This window comes from Neomonachus schauinslandi, chromosome 11 (genome assembly GCF_002201575.2).
Source record: "Neomonachus schauinslandi chromosome 11, ASM220157v2, whole genome shotgun sequence".
In the NCBI taxonomy this organism is placed as follows: Eukaryota; Metazoa; Chordata; class Mammalia; order Carnivora; family Phocidae; genus Neomonachus; species Neomonachus schauinslandi.
This window is the reverse complement of record NC_058413.1, coordinates 23743752-23766822: the sequence shown is the minus strand read 5'-3', so window position 1 is coordinate 23766822 and position 23071 is coordinate 23743752. Positions and strand designations below refer to the sequence as shown.

The following is a 23071-nucleotide window of genomic DNA, read 5'->3' as shown; positions in this document are numbered from 1 at the left end:
AACTGGCATCGAATCGTCCAAACGCTGGTTTGGCCTTTTCATACTTTTCCTCCTGCTAAATTTGGCCAGAATCTGTCAGCAGTGTTTTATTTTTAATTTGCTTGGAACAACATGGCATCCTAGGCAGCTCTGACTTCGCTGTTTTATGATGGAAGTGCAAGTTTGCTCCAGGTGGGGTTTGTCACGTGGGAAAGATCTGGAGCAAGAATGTTGGGTAGAATTTTAGTGGCCAGGAAAAGGGACAAGAATTCATGGCTCAGCTTCTTTTTCCAGATGATCCACGGGAGGTCTTAATTCTCTGCAGAGGGCAGGTGACAGTCACACGTTTGTATTATATATATATATATTTATATATATATATATATATATATATATATATTATATATATATATATAAAAATATATATATATTTGTATATATCAGAAGGATCTGATATATACAAATCCAGACTTTTATAAAAAAAATTAGAAGAGTATATCTTCATACGCACCCAATATTTTATTTTGCCTCATTTAAAATTTATTAATAGTACTTTTACTTATTTGTAAATCTCATGGTTTTTTTTTCTATTTTAAAGGTAACACATGACTGATAAAAAATTAGACAATACAAAAATCTATGATAAATATGGTAAAAAAAAAAAAAAAGACCAAGCTCTCTCGCTGACCCTCTGCCCCTGTCCCCTCTGGCCTGGTGTATATTCTTTGATGAGTCTCTGTGAACATCTAACTTCCCTAAGAAAAATTGAAAAGGATTCCATTTATGAATTTTTGAGCTTAGAGAAATTTTCCAACTCTGGTTTGGGCTTGAAGGGTGACCCACTGACACTGTTTGCTTGGACTTCAGGAAAGTTCCAGAAAAGTGGGATGGTTGGCCACCTTGGTTTCACTTAGCTTCTAGGTGAGTGTTTAGAACTGAAGCCTGCCTGATCCTTGAGGGCTGGGACTCACTGCTTTTTCTAATTCCGGGAGATATTTCCTGTTTCCTTCAACATGAAGCAAGAACATCTGGCCCTTTCTCTTTCTGTGAGTCCAGCAAAGATGCAGGGTTTTGGAGTATGGGAGGATGGATGGGAAGGGCATCTTCTTCCATGTCCGTTGTGTTGTGTCTCCTCTTTACCTGACCCCACTGAATGAAGAGGGCCATAAAGCCCACCCATCCTGGAGGCCCTACTTCCTGCTGATCCGAACATGGACACCGTCTTTAGAAAATTCTCAGCTCCCACCTGCCTGGTCTTACAGTGTCATATGAACCTCAGGTGAGGGGTCTAACCCCTTGGACACAAACACACCGAAGCGCCTAGAAGCCACAGGCCATCTCTCCCAATGTGATTGCAATGGCTTCTGTTCTGTTGTTAGCTTAGTGAGCAGGAGCTGTGTCCTTAGGGCTGTTGTGCTGTTAAATAGGTCCAAGTGCAAAGTAGCGGAAATATAAGAGGAGTGTTTATGAGGGCAGCACAGCGCAGAGAAATCCTTGCACCTGCCTCTTTGACAGTTTTTGCTAAGAATCAAATGAGAACAAGAGGATCCCTCACATATTAGCTGGACAGAGAGGAACTTTGGGGATAAAGCCGACCTAAGAACTATGAATGGGGTTTGAAACAGAGATGGTACTAAGTATACAGAAGGACATTCTTGAGTCGTCTCCCACTACGACTACAAATTGGCTTTCAATATTCTTTTACAGTGGAGTGGAGTGGTTAAGGACCCCCACATTTACCAGTTAGTGACTGTGTGACCACGGATAAGTTCTCCATTGCTCTGAACTTGTATTGTTTCTCTTTAGAGATAATAATGTCAAATGTATAGATTGTTGAGATGATTAAATAATATGTAAGGCACTTAGAGGCCTGGCCTATTGCTCGGGGCTAAAATGATCAATTTATAGATGAGGAGATTCTGGCTCCCAAAGTTTAAGTAATGTATTGAAGCCCTGAGGCAAGATTCAAATCCAAGTCAAATCTGTTGACTTCAAAACACTAGTCATGTTTGAAACCTAGTGTTGTTGCAAGGAGCGCAACCTTCCCTGACAGAGAATTGACCCAGTAGGAGGATTCTGGGACGGGTTTGGATCTTATTTCAAAATAATAATAAAAATTATCGCAGAGTCAGTATTTGATGAGTTTCTCCTAAGGGCAGACACTGTCCCTGTTATTTTCCTGTGATAACTCTCACCGTATAATCTCACTGACTCTGAGGTATATGCTATTAGTATTTCTTACAGATGAGGAAACTGAGGCACAGAGCTATCGAATCTTTTGGCAGAAGCCAGAGCTTATGTTGACAAGTTCATGTCCAACCCAAACAGTCTTGGGGAGTGACCTGGCAGCTCTGGCAATTCTCCAGCACACACCCGGGACACCTGCGTCCCCGGCTAAGCTTCCTGAAGAGCCAGGTGCCAGCTGGAGCTGGGGGCTCCTGGCCTGTGATTGGCTGCTGGCTTGTGTGGTTAGCTGTCTGTGGTGGGGGAGGCTGAGAAGGACAGTGGAAGCTGATAAATAATGCAGCAGTCTGCTCTGGGGGACCAGAGAGCAAAGAGGGGGAGGAGAACACACTTTGCCTTCTCTTCGGTATCAAGTAATATCAACCAAATTACAGACATCCCAACACTTTGGCCAGGCAGCCTGCTGAGCAAGGTAACACTCGTAACTTTCATGCCCTGAGCCACAATATTTATTACATTTTTATGTTTCTCATCAGAAGGACTTGGGCTTTTTTTTCCTTGCAGAGGACGAGGGGAAGGATCAAGGGAAGCTAACAACGATTTGATTTTTCTTTTTCTAATGTATAAAAATTGGAAAGGAGTAAGAAGCTAAGTTTCGAAGACAATGTAGATTCACGGAGAAGATACAGACATCCAAATTGCTGTAAATGAATACTGTGGGCAGAGGAAACCTTTAAGGAGTGCTTCTCGAATGGATGAGTAAATAAATGATCAGAAGGAAAGAAAAAGGTGACTCTTGGAAAGAAATGGTGTGCTTGTCTAGGCATGATAAATAAATCAGCAAACGAATTCCATAGTGGGAGGAAATGCAGTTTCCCAGGTATTCCCAGGTATTGCCAGCAATTTCCTGAATTCAATTCGAGTAGGTAGGACACCAGCTTTTCTCAAAGTGTGACCGTGGGCTACCCATAGCAGGATCCCTGAAATGCTTAACAAATGCAATTTCTGGACTCCATCCTAGATAAACTGAGTGAGACTCTCTGGAACCTGATGATCTGCATTTTTTTTTTTTTTAAACACAAGCTCTCCAGTGATTCTAATACATAATGATTTTTGAGAATTGCCACTGTAGAGGCCCTACACAGAGATTATGTTCTTGAACTGGGATTCCAGACCAGGGGTTGGGACAGTGCCCTTCTCTTTCTGAAGTAGTTCAAGCAAGAAGTTGCTTGGAGGAAGGGAAAGAATCTTTGGGTCATTTTGTGGATGCCTAAGACTTATAGAAAGGCTGCTGATGCTGTCAACTTTTTGATGACAGTGTTTGGCAGAAAGTAGAGAATAGCATTTATGGAGTGAATGCATGGATGCATGGGTGGGATAGGTGCGACAATGAGGGGTCACACTTGGGCACGCAGTGCTCACTTGGACATTGTATACAGATCAAGTCGAAGATGTGGAGAGGGGAGATTGTGGGCCAAGGGCTAGGACGTCGGTGTGTGTAGGGTGTGTAGGGTGTGTAGGGTGGGAGGTGGCGCCGCTGCTGTGATTCAGCCTCCTGAAGTAACTAGTAGATGCCACCTGGGCCAAGCCATCCCAGCCTGGTTTGTCCAGATGCATCTGTGCCCTGTGTTGATGAAGACCCCACAGCTGTGATGGCAGGTGATGGCCACACTGAGATGGCAGTGCCTCCTGGGAACAGGGCTGAGCTGGCAAGTGAGGCTGGTCTGCTGCTGAGACCTTTTGTTAGCAGAAAGATCGGGCATTTGTAAGATTCCCGAGTGTCGAACAATGACCACATGATAACTCTTACTTAATCCCAACTTTGTGCTCTGTAGAGGTCCATATTTTAGTTCCCTTTCTACACGTTTACCAAAAAAGAAAAATGAGGTTGCTGATCAGATTTGAGGCTTAGCCAGGTCTTAAAACTTTTGGGAAGGTGGGGGGAGGGTGGATTTAGGAAGTAATAAAGAGAAGTAACAATGGGTACATATAAATCTAGTCTTTAAAACATTTTTTCCCTAAAGTAAATTGATGACAAAATTAAAAAAAATAATATGTGTTTGTGGTGAAAAATTAAAATGATGTAAGAATGAATAAATAGAAAATTAAAGAGACCTTCTTACCAGTGTCTATTCTATTTTTGGAGAGTAAACATTGTTAAGATTTTAGTGCGTATGCTCCCAGAATGTGTGTACTTGTAGGTGTGGGCAAATGTACATGAATGGAATCCTAATAGCTATTGTTGTCCTGTCTTCTGCTTTGTCATGTGGGTATCTTTCAGCATCATTGATGCATATAGAAATTGCACATATGCATTAATGCTTATGGAAATGTTAAATGTCTCTGTTGTTTTCCATTGTATATCTGGACCCCTAGTTTTTTAATAATGCCCTATTGGTGATTATTTATGCTATTTCCTGTTTTTTTTAAAGTAACAAAGAATTTTTTTAAAACAAATCTCTTTCTGTGTCTCGGTCTCTCTCCATGAATATTCACTGTGGGAATAACCTGTGGAATGTTTATTCCCACACAAGAAATAACCTGTAGGAATGTCTCTATAGAATAACTTCCTAAAAGCAAGTTGATTGCACCAAAGATAAGATATAGTTAAACTTTTAAAAAACATTGCTAAATTGTTCACTAGAGATATTATACCAATTTATACTCCTCCCAAGAATGTATGAAGGTACTTGCATTTCCCCATACCTTCATTAATGCTGAGTAATAATATTTTTAATCTTTGTTAACCAGATAGATAAAACATACCTCATTAGATCTAGTTATTAAAAGTTCTACCTTTCGGGGCGCCTGGGTGGCTCAGTCGTTAAGCGTCTGCCTTCGGCTCAGGTCATGATCCCAGGGTCCTGGGATCGAGCCCTGCATCGGGCTCTCTGCTCTGCGGGAAGCCTGCTTCTCCCTCTCCCACTCGCCCTGCTTGTGTTCCCTCTCTCACTGTGTCTCTCTCTGTCAAATAAATAAAATCTTAAAAAAAAAAATAAAAGTTCTACCTTTTAAAAGTAATACATGTTTATTTCAGAAAAAGTAGAAATCATAGGTAAGGATGAAAAATATAAAACATCCATAGCTGGGGTACCTGGCTGGCTCAGTTGGTAGAGCATGTGACTCTTAATCTCGGGGTTGTGAGTTCGAGCCCCATTTTGGGTGTAGAGATTACTTAAAAAATAAAATATTTTTTTTTAAAAGAAAATAAAACATCTGTAGCGTCCACAGATAACCATGATTAGCATCTTGGTGTGTATTCCCCTCAAAGCAAGAATAATAACACATCCCTTCTACCCCCTTCTTGCTTCTGGTTTGGATAAAGTTTTAGCAGTTGAATTGAAAACAAAACAACAAATACATTTGATTTGGATGCCAATGGCTAATAACTGGTTGGTGATGTTCTGCTTTCTCTGGGAGTATTTAAACAAATGTGTTTTGGCAGATTTTGACATAACATCTCAGGCCAGTGGGAGTTAGGAGGGGAGTGGGTAGAGAGGGGAGGTAGTTCTAGAGATTCCTGCAACATGCCTGTGGTTGACTTACTCATTGTGAAAGTTCATTATTTAGCTCTGGAGATGGTGATGCAGTTTTAAAAAATAAAAACTCAAAATATCTTGGAAATCAGAAAACAAGCATTTTAGGAAAAGACTGGGTAGGAAAAGTCTAATGGAATGAAAAGGCATTTGGGAAGGAGTTCCAGCCAATGGGGCAGGGGAGACCTGGGAGGCCTTCACACCTGTCGCAGGATAGAATTTAGGAACGTAACTGAACCCTAAGCAATGTTGAGGTGTTTGCTGGGCTGCAGTTGAAATACTTTTGAGGTTAATGAGACCTTTGAGATGGTTGAAATTGTTTAGATCTCACACTGTCCTGCACATAGAACAATTTAACAGGATATCCTTTTTAACCATGTCTTGGAAACTGGCTTTTAGTTTTCATGAAGAACATCAGCCTCTGAAGCCTAGAGCATGGAAGATGGAACAACCTTCAGTAGTTTAAAGGGATGACTTAAAAAGAAACTTTGGGGGGCGCCTGGGTGGCTCAGTCGTTAAGCGTCTGCCTTTGGCTCAGGTCATGGTCCCAGGGTCCTGGGATCGAGCCCCGCATCAGGCTCCCTGCTCAGCGGGAAGCCCGATTCTCCCTCTCCCACTCCCCCTGCTTGTGTTCCTGCTCGTGCTCTCTCTCTGTGTCAAATAAATAAATAAAATCTTAAAAAAAAAAAAAAGAAAAAGAAAAGAAGAACTTTGGTAGCAGCCGTCAGGATTGGCCGTTGCACCTCCTTCCCCCCAGGCCCCACCCCACCCTGGCTATTCATCTGAGGATTAGTCTCCATGACCACACGACTATATAAAAATATCATCAAGCTGGTTCGTTCATTTTTAAAAAATATTTTATTTATTTGTGTATTTAGAGAGAGAAAGAGAGAACATGAGCTGGGTTGGGGGGGGAGGGAGGTGCAGAGGGAGAGAGAGAATCTCAAGCAGATGCCCCACTGAGCACGATGCCTGATATGGGGCTCAATCCCACGACCCTGAGATCATGACCTGAGCCGAAATCAGGAGTCGGACGCCCAACCGACTGTGTCATCCAGGCGCCCCAATCTGGTTAGTTAATTAATTGAGGGGGAAAAAGTTTTGCTTGACATAGTTTGTGGGTCAAGAGTGTTAACCCTGGCAAATTTGGGAGAGATAGATGATGGGTTGAAACACAGTTGCTGTTTTCCCAGTGATGTGTACTCAGGAATTTTGAAAATATTGGGCTAATTGTATCTAGAGAGGACTCAAATGGCATTTGCAGATTTTTCTCTGCAGCACTACTCAGATTGGTAGGGTTTCCTGGCATATGCAATTGCTAATATTTTTTTATCAAAAGAAAAATATTACTCCTGCCTCTTCTTATTACAAACTATAAAGCTAATGACCATTGTCCAGTAATGACTTCCAGGATGGCCTGTGTGATTTTTACCTGAAACGACTTGAATTTTTCATCTTAAAAGTCCTTTGGACTCTTTGTATGTTCACACTATGGTTTGTTGCAGGTTTCTATGGTGTTTTGTTTCTAATGTAGACACAGCTTTATAATTTACAGCAGTGTTCACTAATTAAAATTGTAAGCATAATTACTATCCATGATACTTATTATTAGTTAGCGTTCATAAAGCCTCAAAATTCACTTCATCCTTTCAAGTAGTGAGTAATTAGTTTCTTTGGGTTTGTAGCTTTATCATCCCTTTATGACCTGCTTGGAAGAAATAAACAACCAACCTCCAAGGAGACTGCTTTAAAAAGCTGGAAATATATTGTCCAGCTAGTGCAATGAGGCTAATACAATACAGAAAATATGACTTTTCTGTGGTTTTACTAGCCTGTTTTTCCTTGTATTTATTCAGCAAATAACTATTCAGCCCTAATGTGTACTAGGAATGTCGGAGAGATAGAGATGAATCACTCCAAAATTCTGTCCTCAAAGACCTTAAGGTTTTGGTGGAAAGAAAATAAGATCATACATATATATGTAAAATGAACTGTAGTGGTGCATGTTGGTATAGATGACCATGTACACGGTTGAAGCGGGGAATGACTGTTCTCTGCTGTATGCTCAGCACCTAACAGAGTATATTAAAATAGGAGGTTTAATAAGTAACTTTTTGGATCAATGAATGAATGAATAATTGAATGTATTAATATGTATTCCTTCCAAGATGCATCCGTGGGATATTGAACGTTTTTCTTAATCTGACTTGTTTTCATTGTTCTCAGGCATCTCATTCAGCATGGCTGTCTCTTTGCCACCCACCCTGGGCCTCACTTCTGCCCCAGATGAAATTCAGCACCCACATATTAAATTTTCAGAATGGAAATTTAAACTGTTCAGGGTACGATCTTTTGAAAAGGCACCCGAAGAAGCTCAAGTAGAAAAGAAAGTTTCCTCTGAGGGGAAACCCTCTCTGGAGCAATCTCCAGCCGTCCTGGACAAGGCTGATGGTCAGAAGCCAGCTCTGAGTCAACCAGCATTAAATGCTCACCCTAAGTTTCTGAAGAAATCCCATGATGACGGGAAAGCAAGAGACAAAGCAATCCACCAAGCCAACCTTCAACATCTCTGCCGTATCTGTGGGAATTCTTTTAAAACTGACGGGCACAATAGAAGATATCCAGTCCACGGGCCTGTGGATGGTAAAACCCAAGTCCTTTTACGAAAGAAGGAAAAGAGAGCCACCTCCTGGCCAGACCTCATTGCCAAGGTCTTCCGGATCGATGTGAAAGCAGATGTTGACTCGATCCACCCCACTGAGTTCTGCCATAACTGCTGGCGCATCCTGTACAGGAAGTTTAGCAGTGCCCCATGTGAGGTTTACTTCCCAAGGAATGCAACCATGGAGTGGCACCCCCACACACCATCCTGTGACATCTGCCACACTGCCCGCCAGGGACTCAAGAGGAAGAGTCATCAGCCAAACGGGCAGCTCAGCAAAAAACTCAAAACCATGGTTGACCGAGCGAGAAGAGCCCGTCGGCACAAGAGAAGAGCTCAGACAAAGATTAGCAGCAAGGAAGTGATGCAGAAGGTTTCCAACTGCAGTAATATACATCTCAGTACCAAGCTTCTTGCAGTGGACTTCCCGGCACACTTTGTGAAATCCATCTCCTGCCAGATTTGCAAACACATTCTGGCTGACCCTGTGGAGACCACCTGTAAGCATGTATTTTGCAGGATCTGCATTCTCAGATGCCTCAAAGTCATGGGCAGCAACTGTCCCTGTTGCCAATATCCCTGCTTCCCTGCCGACCTGGAGAGTCCAGTGAAGTCCTTTCTGAGCATCTTGAATTCCCTGATGGTGAAATGTCCAGCCAAAGAATGCAACGAGGAGGTCAGCCTGGAAAAATATAATCACCACGTCTCAAGCCACAAGGAGTCCAAAGAGACTTTTGTGCATATTAACAAAGGGGGTCGGCCCCGCCAGCATCTCCTGTCCTTGACCCGAAGGGCTCAGAAGCACCGCCTGAGGGAGCTCAAGCTGCAAGTCAAGGCTTTCGCCGACAGAGAAGAAGGTGGAGATGTGAAATCCGTGTGTCTGACCTTGTTCCTGCTGGCGCTGAGGGCAAGGAATGAGCACAGACAAGCGGACGAGCTGGAGGCCATCATGCAGGGACGGGGCTCTGGCCTGCAGCCGGCTGTGTGCTTGGCCATCCGTGTCAACACCTTCCTCAGCTGCAGTCAGTACCACAAGATGTACAGGACTGTGAAAGCCATCACCGGGAGGCAGATTTTTCAGCCTTTGCATGCCCTTCGGAATGCTGAGAAGGTCCTCCTGCCAGGCTACCATCCCTTTGAGTGGCAGCCCCCTCTGAAGAACGTGTCCTCCAGCACCGACGTGGGCATTATTGACGGCCTGTCCGGCCTGTCCTCCTTGGTGGATGACTACCCTGTGGACACCATTGCGAAGCGCTTCCGCTATGATTCGGCTTTGGTATCTGCCCTGATGGACATGGAAGAAGACATCCTGGAAGGCATGAGAGCCCAAGACCTTGATGACTACCTGAATGGCCCCTTCACTGTCGTGGTGAAGGAGTCTTGTGATGGAATGGGAGATGTGAGCGAGAAGCACGGGAGTGGGCCAGCAGTTCCAGAAAAGGCAGTTCGGTTTTCGTTCACGGTCATGAAAATTACTGTAGCCCATGGCTCAGAAAACGTGAAGGTGTTTGAAGAAGTCAAACCCAACTCCGAACTGTGCTGTAAGCCCCTGTGTCTCATGCTGGCAGATGAGTCTGACCACGAGACCCTGACGGCCATCCTGAGCCCTCTCATTGCCGAGAGGGAGGCCATGAAGAGCAGCCAATTAATGCTTGAGATGGGAGGCATCCTTCGGACTTTCAAGTTCATCTTCAGGGGCACCGGATATGATGAGAAACTCGTCCGGGAAGTCGAAGGCCTTGAGGCTTCTGGCTCAGTCTACATTTGTACTCTTTGTGACGCCACCCGCCTGGAAGCCTCTCAAAATCTTGTCTTCCACTCCATCACCAGAAGCCACTCTGAGAACCTGGAGCGCTATGAGGTCTGGCGTTCCAACCCGTACCACGAGTCGGTGGAAGAACTGCGGGATCGGGTGAAAGGGGTCTCATCGAAACCTTTCATCGAGACCGTCCCTTGCATAGATGCACTCCACTGTGACATTGGCAATGCGGCTGAGTTCTACAAGATTTTCCAGCTAGAGATAGGGGAGGTGTATAAGAATCCCAGTGCTTCCAAAGAGGAAAGGAAAAGATGGCAGGCTACATTGGACAAGCATCTCCGGAAGAAGATGAACCTGAAACCCATCATGAGGATGAATGGCAACTTTGCTAGGAAGCTCATGACCAAAGAGACAGTTGAAGCAGTTTGTGAATTAATTCCCTCTGAGGAGAGGCATGAAGCTCTGAGGGAGCTGATGGACCTTTACCTGAGGATGAAGCCTGTATGGCGATCATCGTGTCCTGCAAAAGAGTGCCCAGAATCCCTCTGTCAGTATAGCTTCAACTCACAGCGTTTTGCTGAGCTCCTCTCTACCAAGTTCAAGTATAGATATGAGGGCAAAATCACCAATTATTTTCACAAAACCCTGGCACACGTCCCTGAAATTATTGAGAGAGATGGCTCCATTGGGGCATGGGCGAGCGAGGGAAATGAGTCTGGCAACAAACTGTTCAGGCGCTTCCGAAAAATGAACGCCAGACAGTCCAAATGCTATGAGATGGAAGATGTCTTGAAACACCATTGGTTGTATACCTCCAAATACCTGCAGAAGTTTATGAATGCTCATAATGCGTATAAAGACTCTGGGTTTACCTTAAGCTCGCAGTCAGGCGTAGGGGACCCATTAGGCCTGGAGGACTCTCTGGAAACTCAAGATTCGATGGAATTTTAAGGAGGGCAGCTGTTTTGGAGCTGGTTTTGCAAATCAGTTTTCCTCTGGGTTGCACTGAAGCCTTCTCCTCGCACCCTTCACTCCTGTGTGTGGGGTTTCGCCACCCAAGCAGCGGTAGATGGGAGGGGCCCACGGTGCTGAATCCATGTCAGGAATGGATAACTGATGAGCTGATTGCCGGAGCCGTTTAGGGAGTTCAGAAAAGCAACAGGAGAAATCAGTTATTTGAAAGCTCAATAACTCAGAACAGGAGTAACTGCAGGGGACCAGAGATGAAGAAAGATGTGCATTGTGTGTGACTGAGTGACATGGAAAATCAAAGCCAAGGCTGTCAAAGAACAGCCCGGGAAGCCAGGAAAGGAATTTGTCTTGTGGTTTTCATTCCCCACCCCTTCAATTTATTATACTTTGTATTGAGATATACATGTTTTTTATACCATTTCTGTAGAATTCTTTATTTTATAAGTTTCACAGATCTGGGCTCACGCCATAAGATTCAAAAATCTTTAAAAGCTTTTCAGATTTTTCTCATAATAACATCTTACACACTTGTATGGCATGATGACCTTCACAGAGTGCTCTCAATGCATTTTCTCACTTGGTACATTTATGCAGAAATACCCTACATCCAGGAAAATTTTGGAAAATCAGCCCTCTTCTGTGTTTCAATGATGTCACCATGGAGTGACCTTAAGAATTTAGGAGGTCATCTGCGACTATGAATTTTTCAGTAATAAAGTTAGAAGAATAAAACTGTTATCTACAGTTATTTATTAAGTCTTCTGATAATACATTTTTACTTAGCTATCAGTAGCCAAGTATGATTTTTATTTTTACTTTTTAATTTCAATTAATTTAGCATCTCCAGTGCTTTTCTATAGAATCTTGAAGCCACAGAGGCTTTTAAGATCTGGGTTTACTCACTGTGTAAAAACAGATTTAATGTCTTACTGAAAATTTCTGTAAGATTTTCTCCATATGAAACCTGGGTCAATTTTACTAAATCCAGATTTCATGGAGTCTTTCTCTCTGCAAGATGTTACTCTTTCTATTAAGATCAGTTTATTTTCAGTGTTTTCAGATTTTTTTTGTAGCAGGATACCTTTGTACTTTTCTCACCTGCTAAGTTTAGATGAAGCCTGTTCATAGCGCAGAAGAAGAGTTAACATTTGTAGAGTGTTTTTTTTCCCCATTTTTAAATATTTTCACATTCATTTTGCCTCATTTCTCCTCACAACAGCCTGTGAGGGTAGACGTTCTTATTATTCCCACTTGATGGAGGGTTAAACAATCTGCCCAAAGTTACAGTGATAATAAATGTCTAATCTGGAATTCAAACTCAGGCCTTTTGTCTCCAAATTCCATATTCTTTCTACCAAAAAAATTAACCACCATCTTTTTTTTTTATAAGGCAATATCATAATTTGTTCAGAATCCCAAACTAATCACTGCAGTTTATAATTCTTGGGAGCAGGCATGGGTGGGTTTTGTAAGTCATTATTGTGTTGTGGGCCCTTTGATAGAAGAAAGTAATGGTAAAGCTCCCAAGAGCCCCCCCAAAATCTCCGGTGGCTCCAGTTATTTGGAAACTATTGTCTTCATCTTTAGGAATTTGGGAATTGCCAATTGCTGGCAATTTAGAGCAGGCATAGGATTTTATATGCTAGTGAGTCATAATGACATGTTAGTGTTAATTAGTTTTTTTTCTTTCTTTGATTTTATTGGCCATAATTGCCACTGTTCATACACAGTGTATCAAAGAGCTGTGTAATTTAGTTGTCAAACGTGTCAGTGACATTATCCTAAATGATATGCCTTTGGTGCTTTTGCAGGGATCGAGCCCTGTATTTTCCATTAAAGAAACAGCAGTTTTTCCTTGCTTTTTATATACAACATATATAGAAATTACAAAGACATTTGTAATTTAGTTGTCAAAAATATATACACATTTTAATTGTATTTTTTTCTTGGAAATGTCGAGTTTTGTATTTTGTAAACTAATGGGCTTCTGCGTCATCCCTTCCCTTCCTTTCGTTTAATCCTTACAGCATGCCTCCGCACCAATAAACAGCTAAATTCATGTAATCATTCATTTCCGGAAACATGTTGGTGCTGGTTATTTGTAGATTTCCCTCCCCCTCCACCCCCCCCCCCATTTCCACTATGTTACTCGATTGGTGGCACTGTAAATACTTTCCAATATTAAATTCTCCTTTTCTAGGATTGTAGGAACTATTTTGAATGCATGTGACAAACAGCATGATTTATAACACAACCTTCCCAATAATCTCTTAATCAGACCACATTTTGATAAGCCCCAGAAACATCTGGCTGCGGACGTTTCAGAATGTAGAAATGCTGCCTATGGTTATGTTAGCCCTCATTGTTGAGATTGCAATATCCAAGGCCTGGTTTTATTCTCGAGTTTTATTTTTGACAATGCCCATTGCGAATATGGTCACATACTCCAGGGAAATTCACCACACTGAATGGATCATTTTTTTTTTTTTTTTGGAGTATAGACTTCAGAAGGGCAATGCATTTTCCTCCTGTGAAACCTGATTCTACAAGTTTTCCTGCCAACCCATGGAGGCACACCGCATGGACCAGTGATAATAGTGGTGAAAACTTAGGAATGGGCTAGGGGAGGTCAAAAAGTGCTTTGGGATTCATAAACATGCACTGAGAAACAAGAGCAGGAGAAAAGATGTCTTTTCCTTCCAGGTGAGCTGGAATTTAGTTTTGCCTCAATTTGTTTTCACAAAATATAGATGAAGATAAAGATTTTGTTGGTTGAGTATGTAGGTGTCGCATTACATCAAACAGAATTCAAATTCCACACAACCAGGAGGCAGGATTTGTAAGCACCAGTGGTGTTTGGGAGGAACAAATCATCATGTGATGCAAATAATTTTTGAGTGCAGATTTGTATGTGTCTTTAGTTTTTGTATGAGAGTTGCTCCATTCTTTTAATGTTAAGAGATTTTAAGTAAGGGTGGATATTTTGTTCTATTTTATTTTCTTCTCTTGAACTATAGTAATCTACATAAATAAACCCTGGAAATCGTTTTTGGTAAGATTTTTGTGCAGAACTGCACTTCACTTTGTTTTCTTAACAAATAATCATAAAGTTTGTTAATGGCTCCCAAGGGCCTTATTTTTTGTGTTTTAGGGAAAGTTAGGTGCCAGGATGCAATGGAATTTATTTGATGAGGGTGACCTGTGTTTCCACATCCAATGTTTTGAGATGAAACAAAGTATGTGTTTCAGTACTTACTTTTATATTTTAATATTTTCACTTCTTACTAATATTGTGGTTATTGTTAACAACTTTATGTTTAAGTATTTGAAATAAAAGTTTAAAATTTGGAAAGGAACATGTGTGATTATTGTGATAATACTATTGAGTGCAACATTTGAAAAAATGAAGTAACACGTATTTCTTGAGGGAAATACAGAATAAATTTGGTGGCCTTTAGAATAAAAGGCAACAGAATAGTGATTAATAGGTGTCATTTACCCTAATATCAGCTGAGACCATTTGTTTCTGGATATTTGAAGTGAATAGTAAGCCTTTTGAAGATGTAGAATTTGAAAATCAGTAGTTTTTTGTTTTGTTTTGTTTTGTTTTTAAAGATTTTATTTATTGGGGCACCTGGGTGGCTCAGTTGGTTAAGCGTCTGCCTTCAGCTCAGGTCATGATCCCAGGGTTCTGGGATCGAGTCCCGCATGGGACTCCTTGCTCAGCAGGGAGCCTGCTTCTCCCTCTGCCTGCCACTCCCCCACTTGTGCTCTCTCTCTCTTTCTGACAAATAAATAAATAAAATCTTAAAAAAAGAAAAAATCCTAGGATCATGACCTGAGCCGAAGGCAGACGCTTAACTGACTGAACTACCCAGACACCTGAAAATCAGTAGTTTTTGACTCTTTTTGAGAAGCTGATAAAAATACAGGCCTGTTCCCCAGAAAATTCACATTTTCATATACTCAAAATTTTGATTGGAGTGGTTGACTTGTCCATGGTCACAGAGATAATGGCAGCACTGAGCTGGATCCCAGGTTCTCTTGTTTAGGGCAGTTCCTGATGGTGATGATGACGGTGATCATAGTATTACTACTAAACCAGCAATACCTGCCGCTTAGCAAACAGGGTGGAAGGAACTGCCCATGGCTTTCTCATCAGGTCCTTTTGGAGCGGGTACCGCTGTTAACCGTCGTGTTGCGCGCCTGGTCCCTGAAGCTTAGCTCAGCCTGCAAAGGGCAGAGGCACCGCTCCACAATTTCCCCATCCGGTCCTCACACGACTGGGTGGCCTCCTTTTCATCCATGAATTTTCAAGCATCTCAGCACCACCTTTGCTAGAGAGCTCTCAGATCCCTTCTGCTCAGAACAGAGATTCAGCCTGGTGCTTCTGGGCAACCGTACCATTTTTAAAATACTGAAATATGTTTGTACTTGTAGGCAAATAGCTTGTGTCCTGAAGGCCCCAGGACCCTTCCCATTCCGGCAGCCTGCCCCATCCTCCAGGAACTCATGATCCAGCAAGCAACAGGTTAATCCCAGCACCTCAGGGAGCCTTAAGGACTGCCCGCACACCATTGGTTTGATTTCTTTTTTAACTGTTACCCTACCCTACCCTACCCTACCAGCTTCATTGAGATATAATTGACAAACAGAACTGTATATCAAGTGTACCACATAATGATTTGATATACATTGTAAAATATTCACCACAATCCAATTAATACATCCATCATCTCACATCCTTACCTTTTATTTTGGTGTGGTGAAGGTGTTTAAGATCTACTCTCTTAAATTTCAAGTATACATAATACAGTATTATCAGCTGTCAGTATGTAACAACATAGTCACTATGCTGTTCTTTAGATCCTCAGAACTTACTCATCTTATCACTGACAGTTTGTACCCTTTGATCAAGTATTTGAATATTACCCCCGCATTTGAGAAGGAGGCATCTCTTTACCCTTTAAGGCCTAGCTAAGTTCTATATTGTTCCTGATACCCTTTCTAACTACTTCAGCCTTTATTTTATTTTTATTTTTTTAGAGAGAGAGTGTGTGTGTGTGAGTGGGGGGTAGGGCAGAAGGGGAGAGAGTGAGAGAGAGAATCTCAAGCAGGCTCCATACCCAGTGCAGAGCTGGACACTGAGCTCAATCTCATGACCCTGAGATCATGATCTGAGCTTATATCAAGAGTCGGACACTTAACCAACTGAGCCACCCAGGCGCCATGGAGCCTCTCAGCCTATATTTTAAAGAAATATATATAGGATGCCTTCTATGAACAGGCAGTGTGTGCTTGGCACTAGACATAGAGTTTCTGCTGACAAAAAGCTAGGTGGAAGTAGACATTAAAACAACAGTAAGCCTAATAAATGCATCGCCACACACTCTAGTAGGTGTTATGAAGAAAAAGTACCGAGTGCAATCTGAGTACGGGAGGGCAATGGAATTTAAACTGGGGGATCAGAGAAAGTGTCTAGGAAGAAGGAAACTTTAAGGAGAGATGGGTAGATGGAGTGAGGTGAGGGCAGGTGAGGACGGATGGTCTTGCAGCGGACATAGCCTGTGGAAAGACTGAGGTGGAGAGTGATTGGTGGAATCTAGGAACAGAAGGAAGGTCCCTCTGGCGAAACAGACTGAGTGAAGTCAGGAAGGGGGTTGTGTGTGTCTGGAGAATCAGGCAGAGGCCTCGTTATGCAGGACATGGTGGGCTGGGTAAAGACTTTAAGCCCTACCCCAGTGCAAATGGAAATTTTTGAAGAGTTTTAAGCAGACCATGGATGCCATCCATGCCAAGTCAGGGGTGGGACGCGAGTGAAATACTTTCAGAAGGTATAAATGTGAGGGGATTTGTTCAAGATAGAGAAGGGTCACGCATATATATTTAGATGACAGAGTAGCAATTTCAAGCATTTTTTGATGTCAGTTATATAGGGCCTACTAATTCACGTCTCACTCCCTCAGACAACTGTGGCCAACCCTAGGCAGGAGGACAGGAAGGGAGGTTCGGCCGTAGCATCATGTTCTCATAAATTTAGCATTTCTTCCCATGAAAAAGTTTCCCTTCTTTCTCCTTGGCTTCTATAAAATCATTTTTTCCCCTCCTGATAGTGACAGTATATCTCTGCCTTTACAAAATACACGCTGAGTTACTTGCAGGCCAAGTATGTATATTTTCATCCTGAGGTCTGATCAAGGTCTAAGTAAATACCAAGCGCTCCGTTAGGCATCTTTCCATTTTTGTCTTCAAGAAGTTCATTGATAAGGTTTTCCCCACAGTGATCAATTCTCCAATTCTCTAGTATCAACTGGATGTCCCATAAGTCCATTCAATTCTGACATTAACTCTTCAAAGTTAGCCCAGACTCCACAGGTGAATGGCTCAGTCCCATAAGACTCCCCCCACCCCAACACCAGCCATAAATGAGGTGCCCAGGCTGCCCACGCTTCTGCCTCGTTGGCTACAAATCTGGGGTTCCCACAACCCTCGTTCCCAAGGTTGATAATTCACGGGAATGGCCCGCAGAACACAGGAAGTCATTTTTCTTACATTTACTGGTTTATTATAAGAGATGCAAATAAACAGCCAGATGAGAAGGTCTGGAGGTGTCTTGAGTGCGGGAGCTGCTGTCCCCATGGAATTGGGGTGCGCTATCCTCCCACTCCAGAAGCTCTCTGAATCCTGTTGTTTAGGGAATTTTGTGGAAGTTTCATTATGTAGGCATGATTTATTAAATCACTGGCAGAAGTTGGGAAATTTGGGGGGTGGGGCTGAAAGTTTGAAGCTTCTCATCAAGGCTTGGTCTTTCTGATGACCAGCCCCCACCCTGAAGCCATCTAGGGCTGTTCAAGGGTGGCCTCATTAGAACAAAAGACTCTCGGGGTGCCTGGGTGGCTCAGTCAGTTAAGTGTCTGCCTTCGGCTCAGATCATGATCCTGGGGTTCTGGGATGGAGCCCCACATAGGGCTCCCTGCTCAGCGGGGAGTCTGTTTCTCCCTCTCCCTCTGCCCTTCCCTCTGTTCCTGCTCTCTCTCTTTCTCAAATAAATAAATAAGATCTTTAAAAACAAAAAAAGAACAAAAGACTCTCCTATCACCCTTATCACTCAAGAAATTCCAAGGGTTTGGAGGGTATTATGCTGAGTGAAATAAGTCAATCAGAGAAAGACATGTATCATATGACCTCACTGATATGAGGAATTCTTAATCTCAGGAAACAAACTGAGGGTTGCTGGAGTGGGGGGTGGGGTGGGAAGGATGGGGTGACTGGGTGATAGACACTGGGGAGGGTAAGTGCTACGGTGAGTGCTGTGAATTGTGTAAGACTGTTGAATCACAGACCTGTACCTCTGAAACAAATAATACATTATATATTAAAAAAAAGCAGGAAGGGAAAAATGAAGGGGGGGAAATCGGAGGGGGAGACAGACCATGAAAGATGATGGACTCTGAAAAACAAACTGAGGGTTGCTGGAGTGGTGGGGGGTGGGCGGGATGGGGTGGCTGGGTGATAGACATTGGGAGGGTATGTGCTATGGTGAGCGCTGTGAATTGTGTAAGACTGTTGAATCACAGACCTGTACCTGTGAAACAAATAGTACATTATATGTTAAAAAAAAAAAGAAGAAGAAGAAGAAGATAGCAGGAGGGGAAGGATGAAGGGGGGGAAATCGGAGGGGGAGATGAACCATGAGAGACTATGGACTCTGAGAAACAAACTGAGGGTTTTAGAGGGGAGCAGGGTGGGGGGATGGGTTAGCCTGGTGATGGGTATTAAGGAGGGCACGTTCTGCACGGAGCACTGGGTGTTATACGCAATGAATCATGGAACACTAAATCAAAAACTAATGATGTAATGTATGGTGATTAACATAACATAATAATAAAAAAAAATTCCAAGAGTTTTAGGAGCTTTGGGATGCCAGAACCAGGGACAAAGTCCAAATATCTTTCTCTGACACCACATTCATATTTTTTAATGGTTCAAAACTGGTGATTTGGTCATCTTTTACATATATACCCAAACCCCTCCTCTTTTGAGTTATCACTATACATTTTGCATGGCACTTCAAGCCATCTTTTTTACATTTTACAGTTGTCTTGGACACAACATCTCTTCAGCAAACGTCACTATAATGAAGGAGACTTAGAGATATTTTAGTCCAATTTCTTAATTTTACCAATATCTTCCAGGTTAAAATAAGAAAAGTAAACTGTTATTGCAGGGATAGCTTGCACTACTATTTCAAATTTGTCACCAACTGCTTTAAGTGTACAATTTCATTTTCTGTAACTCTCCTGCCCTGACCCTGGCTCCATTCCACAGTAAGACAGTAAGTTCCCTAAAGATGGGGCTCTTCTTTGTTCTTTTTCAGGTCCCATAATATTTACTGTGGATCTTGGACTTTCAATCAATGTTTACTGATGGGTACCCTGAAGAGGCCCACTAATAGAGGAAGTAAGCCAGAGATTTGAGGGATCTTTATCCTTAAGCTATAATTACTCATCAGCCTTTTTTTTTTTTTAAGACTTTATTTAGATAGTGTGAGAGACAGTACAAGCAGGGCGGAGGAGACGACGGAAAGGGAGAAGCACACTCCCCGCTGAGCAGGGATCCTGATGCGGGGCTCGGGCTCGATCCTGAGACTCCAGGATCATAACCTGAGCCGAAGGCAGACACTTAACCAACTGAGCCACCCAGGTGCCCCTCATCAGCCTTTTAAAAGGAGGGTTATTGACAACTTTCCTTCTTATTCTAAAAATTATAATGTAAATGAATACATATTTACTGGATTAATATCTAGAGACAGAATGAGGTATTAGCTCTCTTAGTAATAAATGTGCTTTATTAGATGTTTTCTGACAGAACTAGGTTTGGTAAATTCCAAGTCAAAAGGCAATATTCTATGCTAGAGTGGAATTTGGTGGCATATACATAATGTGGAATTCTTGTCCCTGTAGATTAGAATGGCTGCTTATTCAATCTAAATTTACCATGAAATGCTCAAGAGTGGTACAGAAACAGACAAGTTGTAGATGGCCTCACAGAGGGAACTGTGGCCACGTTCGGAGCAGAAGGGGCCGAACGATCTCCTCCTTTTCATGTGAGCCCACTAGGGACCCAAAAGCAGCTGAGAGAGAGCTGGATCTAATGATGTCTTGTGGTTAAGGCTGAGATACAACTCAGGAGTCATTAAGCTGATAACCTCAGGCCCCGTGGGAGTGTGGATGTTGTAGCAGAAGCTAGTGAGAAGGGATGATGACCTTAAGAACCAGACGCTTCACCCCCGCTCACTCCTACTCCTGGCAACTCAGCATTATGTTTCTCCCTGGAACTTGGATAAAAAGTTGGTGAAGAGGGAGGACCCTAAATTTATCGAAATTAAATTTCCAACACACAGTAAAAAGGATGCATTATACAATGTGGGTTATAGAAAAATACAGCTTTGTTTCTTGTACTTCTGAGTATATAAGCAGAGATTTGTAAGTGCTATAGCCATCAAGGAGGTGATGGGGTTCAGAGCAGTCTTCCCGGGGGGAGCAGGTACCTGAACTGAGATGTAGAGTGGATAGGAATGGGCCAGATGGACTAGGATATTAGCAAGAGGGATAAAGCACAAGAGGAAAGGTATGCCCAGCAGAAAGGATGGGTTCATCAAAAGCCCTGAGTACTGAGACAACTAGGGGTTCTCACTAGAAATATTATCAGTTTAGTGTTTCTAGAGATTGGGCACAAAGCGTGAAAGGAGTAGTGAAACAGGCGCTAGAGGGGACAGGGCAAATAGTATGAACGAAGTTGTATGTGACTTTGTTTTACTAATTAAAAAACCACACGGCGCTGGCCCCTGCTTATCTCTTTAGGCTCCTGACATTCCATACTCCCCTTGTTTACTATGTTTTAGCCAGATTACCTTTCAGTTCCTCAAAGGTGATAAGCTTAATCTCACCCCAGGGCCTTTAGACTATTCCTTTTCCTTACACTTCCCTTCCTCTTGACACATTAAATTCACTTGTACTTGTAGACTAAAATGATCACCCTAAAATGATCACCTTGGAAAGCCATATACTTATTTATTGATATTATTCTGTGTAAACAGTTTCCAGATTTATCTTTAGAACCTACTTATGAGCCCTATCAGAAAGCCCATCTTGTAGCTTGTACTCAGACTTCCTTTTTTTTACCTAAGTGGTAATATAACACTGAGCGTTATACCCTACTAGGCTTTGGATGATGTTCGTCTGTTTCCAGAAACCAACTCTATCTCTAATGGTGGAAGAGGGACAGTTGTTAAGTTTCTTCAAAGAAATGAACCATAGGCCTTGAAGGCGACTGAAATGTGAGTCATAGAAACATTTTAAGCATGGAGCACCTCGGTGGCTCAGTTGGTTAAGCTCAACTTGGTTGAACTTGGTTGAACTCTTGGTTTTGGCTGAGGTCATGATCTCATGGCAGTTGTGGGATCGAGCCCTGCATTGGGCTCTGCACTCATTGTGGACTCTGCTTCAGATTCTTTCTCTCTCCCCTCTGCCCCTCCACTCACTCTCACTCGCTCTCTCTCTCTCTCTCAAAGAAATAAATAAAATCCTAAAAAAAAGAGAAATGTTTTAAGCAAAAGCAGTATATCATTGGAGTGAGTACTCTTCTAATGTGGTTCATTTGAATGTTTGCATATGCTTATTAGAACAGAAGCCTCATTATCTTTAATGTCACATCTGATGGACTCACTGGTGAGGTGACTTAAAAAGACCTATTTACTCAAATATGTGGTAAGCAAAACCAAAATACTTGCTTTTGTAACACACACTCATATACCACACACACACACACACACCACAAAAGTAGCTATGCTGGTGGGATTCGAGTTTAACTATAGAACCCAGTGAGTTCAGAATTAAATCACTTAGATTATCATATCTTAATCTCACTGACTACAAGACAAATGTGGTAATAATTCTTTAGCCATTCAGTCACTATAAACAAGTAAAGATAAGGGAATGTATCTACCTCTTGAGGAAATAACTCTTGAATTCTATGAAGGATATTTCAGTTTTAACATATACCACTTCCTATTAACAGAAAAAAAGAAATCAAAGTAAAATGAGCCTGGGAAAATTAAAGAGTAAAATTTTGTCCCTAATTGGGGCAATTAATAATTGGAGGAAATCAATATCAACGGAAGACATTTTAATGTTTTATTAGTTTTACATAGGTGACAAAAACAACAGAGCAATGGTACAGTAAAAGGTTCAAAAGGAATATTCATTAAGCAACATTACTGAAATGAACTGAACATGATTTAATTTATCCAAGTTACTTTTAGTATCTAAGACATGGAACTGGTGCAGACGAACTTGTGTTCCAGGGCTTTATCTCCTGTATGGTCACATTTGCCCTAAATTTGGCCATAGTACTTCACACACTGTGGACTGTCAGTGAAGACTGATGGATAAAAAGCTATGGCTTAAGCTCTTAGGATAAGGCAAGATGCTTTGCCAGAAGAATACTCCAAAAGGAAAGACATTTCTCTAAGGTCATCTGATTATCAGTTGATGTCTTAAAGCCTCAAAATGAACAGTATTTTTAACTTCCTTTCTAGAAAGTATCTAAATGAACCTTTGCAGTCTCATTGATTTTATAATTTTCATTGGTAGCAAACTCCACGTATCAACTAGACGCATACACACACAAATTTATTTTTCCCCATTTAAAATCTTCTACCTATTAACTTTAGAAAATCCTTTGAACTTTTTTTATCTAGTAGAAATAATACTATTTTTCTTTATGAGATTTAATCGGTGGTCCTTTCTTAGTGTGCTCTCACTTATCCTCTTTCTCCAGAATGCTAAGTAGCAGTGGACTTCAGTTTTCATTAAATCTCTCAAAGAACTGGTTCAAGTGAGTGGACTTGGTTCATCATCCATGCACCAGATGGTGGGGGAATCCTCTGAAGAAATGTAACAAAATTGATGCAGATTC

General features: G+C 42.0%; 1 protein-coding gene across 1 annotated transcript; it reads left to right on the top strand.

The window, feature by feature from the left end:
• The first annotated feature begins 7939 nt into the window (after window positions 1–7939).
• On the top strand, window positions 7940–11071 carry RAG1 (recombination activating 1). The gene has a single exon (XM_021684748.2). It carries the CDS (start codon window positions 7940–7942, stop codon window positions 11069–11071), a length of 3132 nt encoding a protein of 1043 aa, XP_021540423.2.
• Window positions 11072–23071: the final 12000 nt, after the last annotated feature.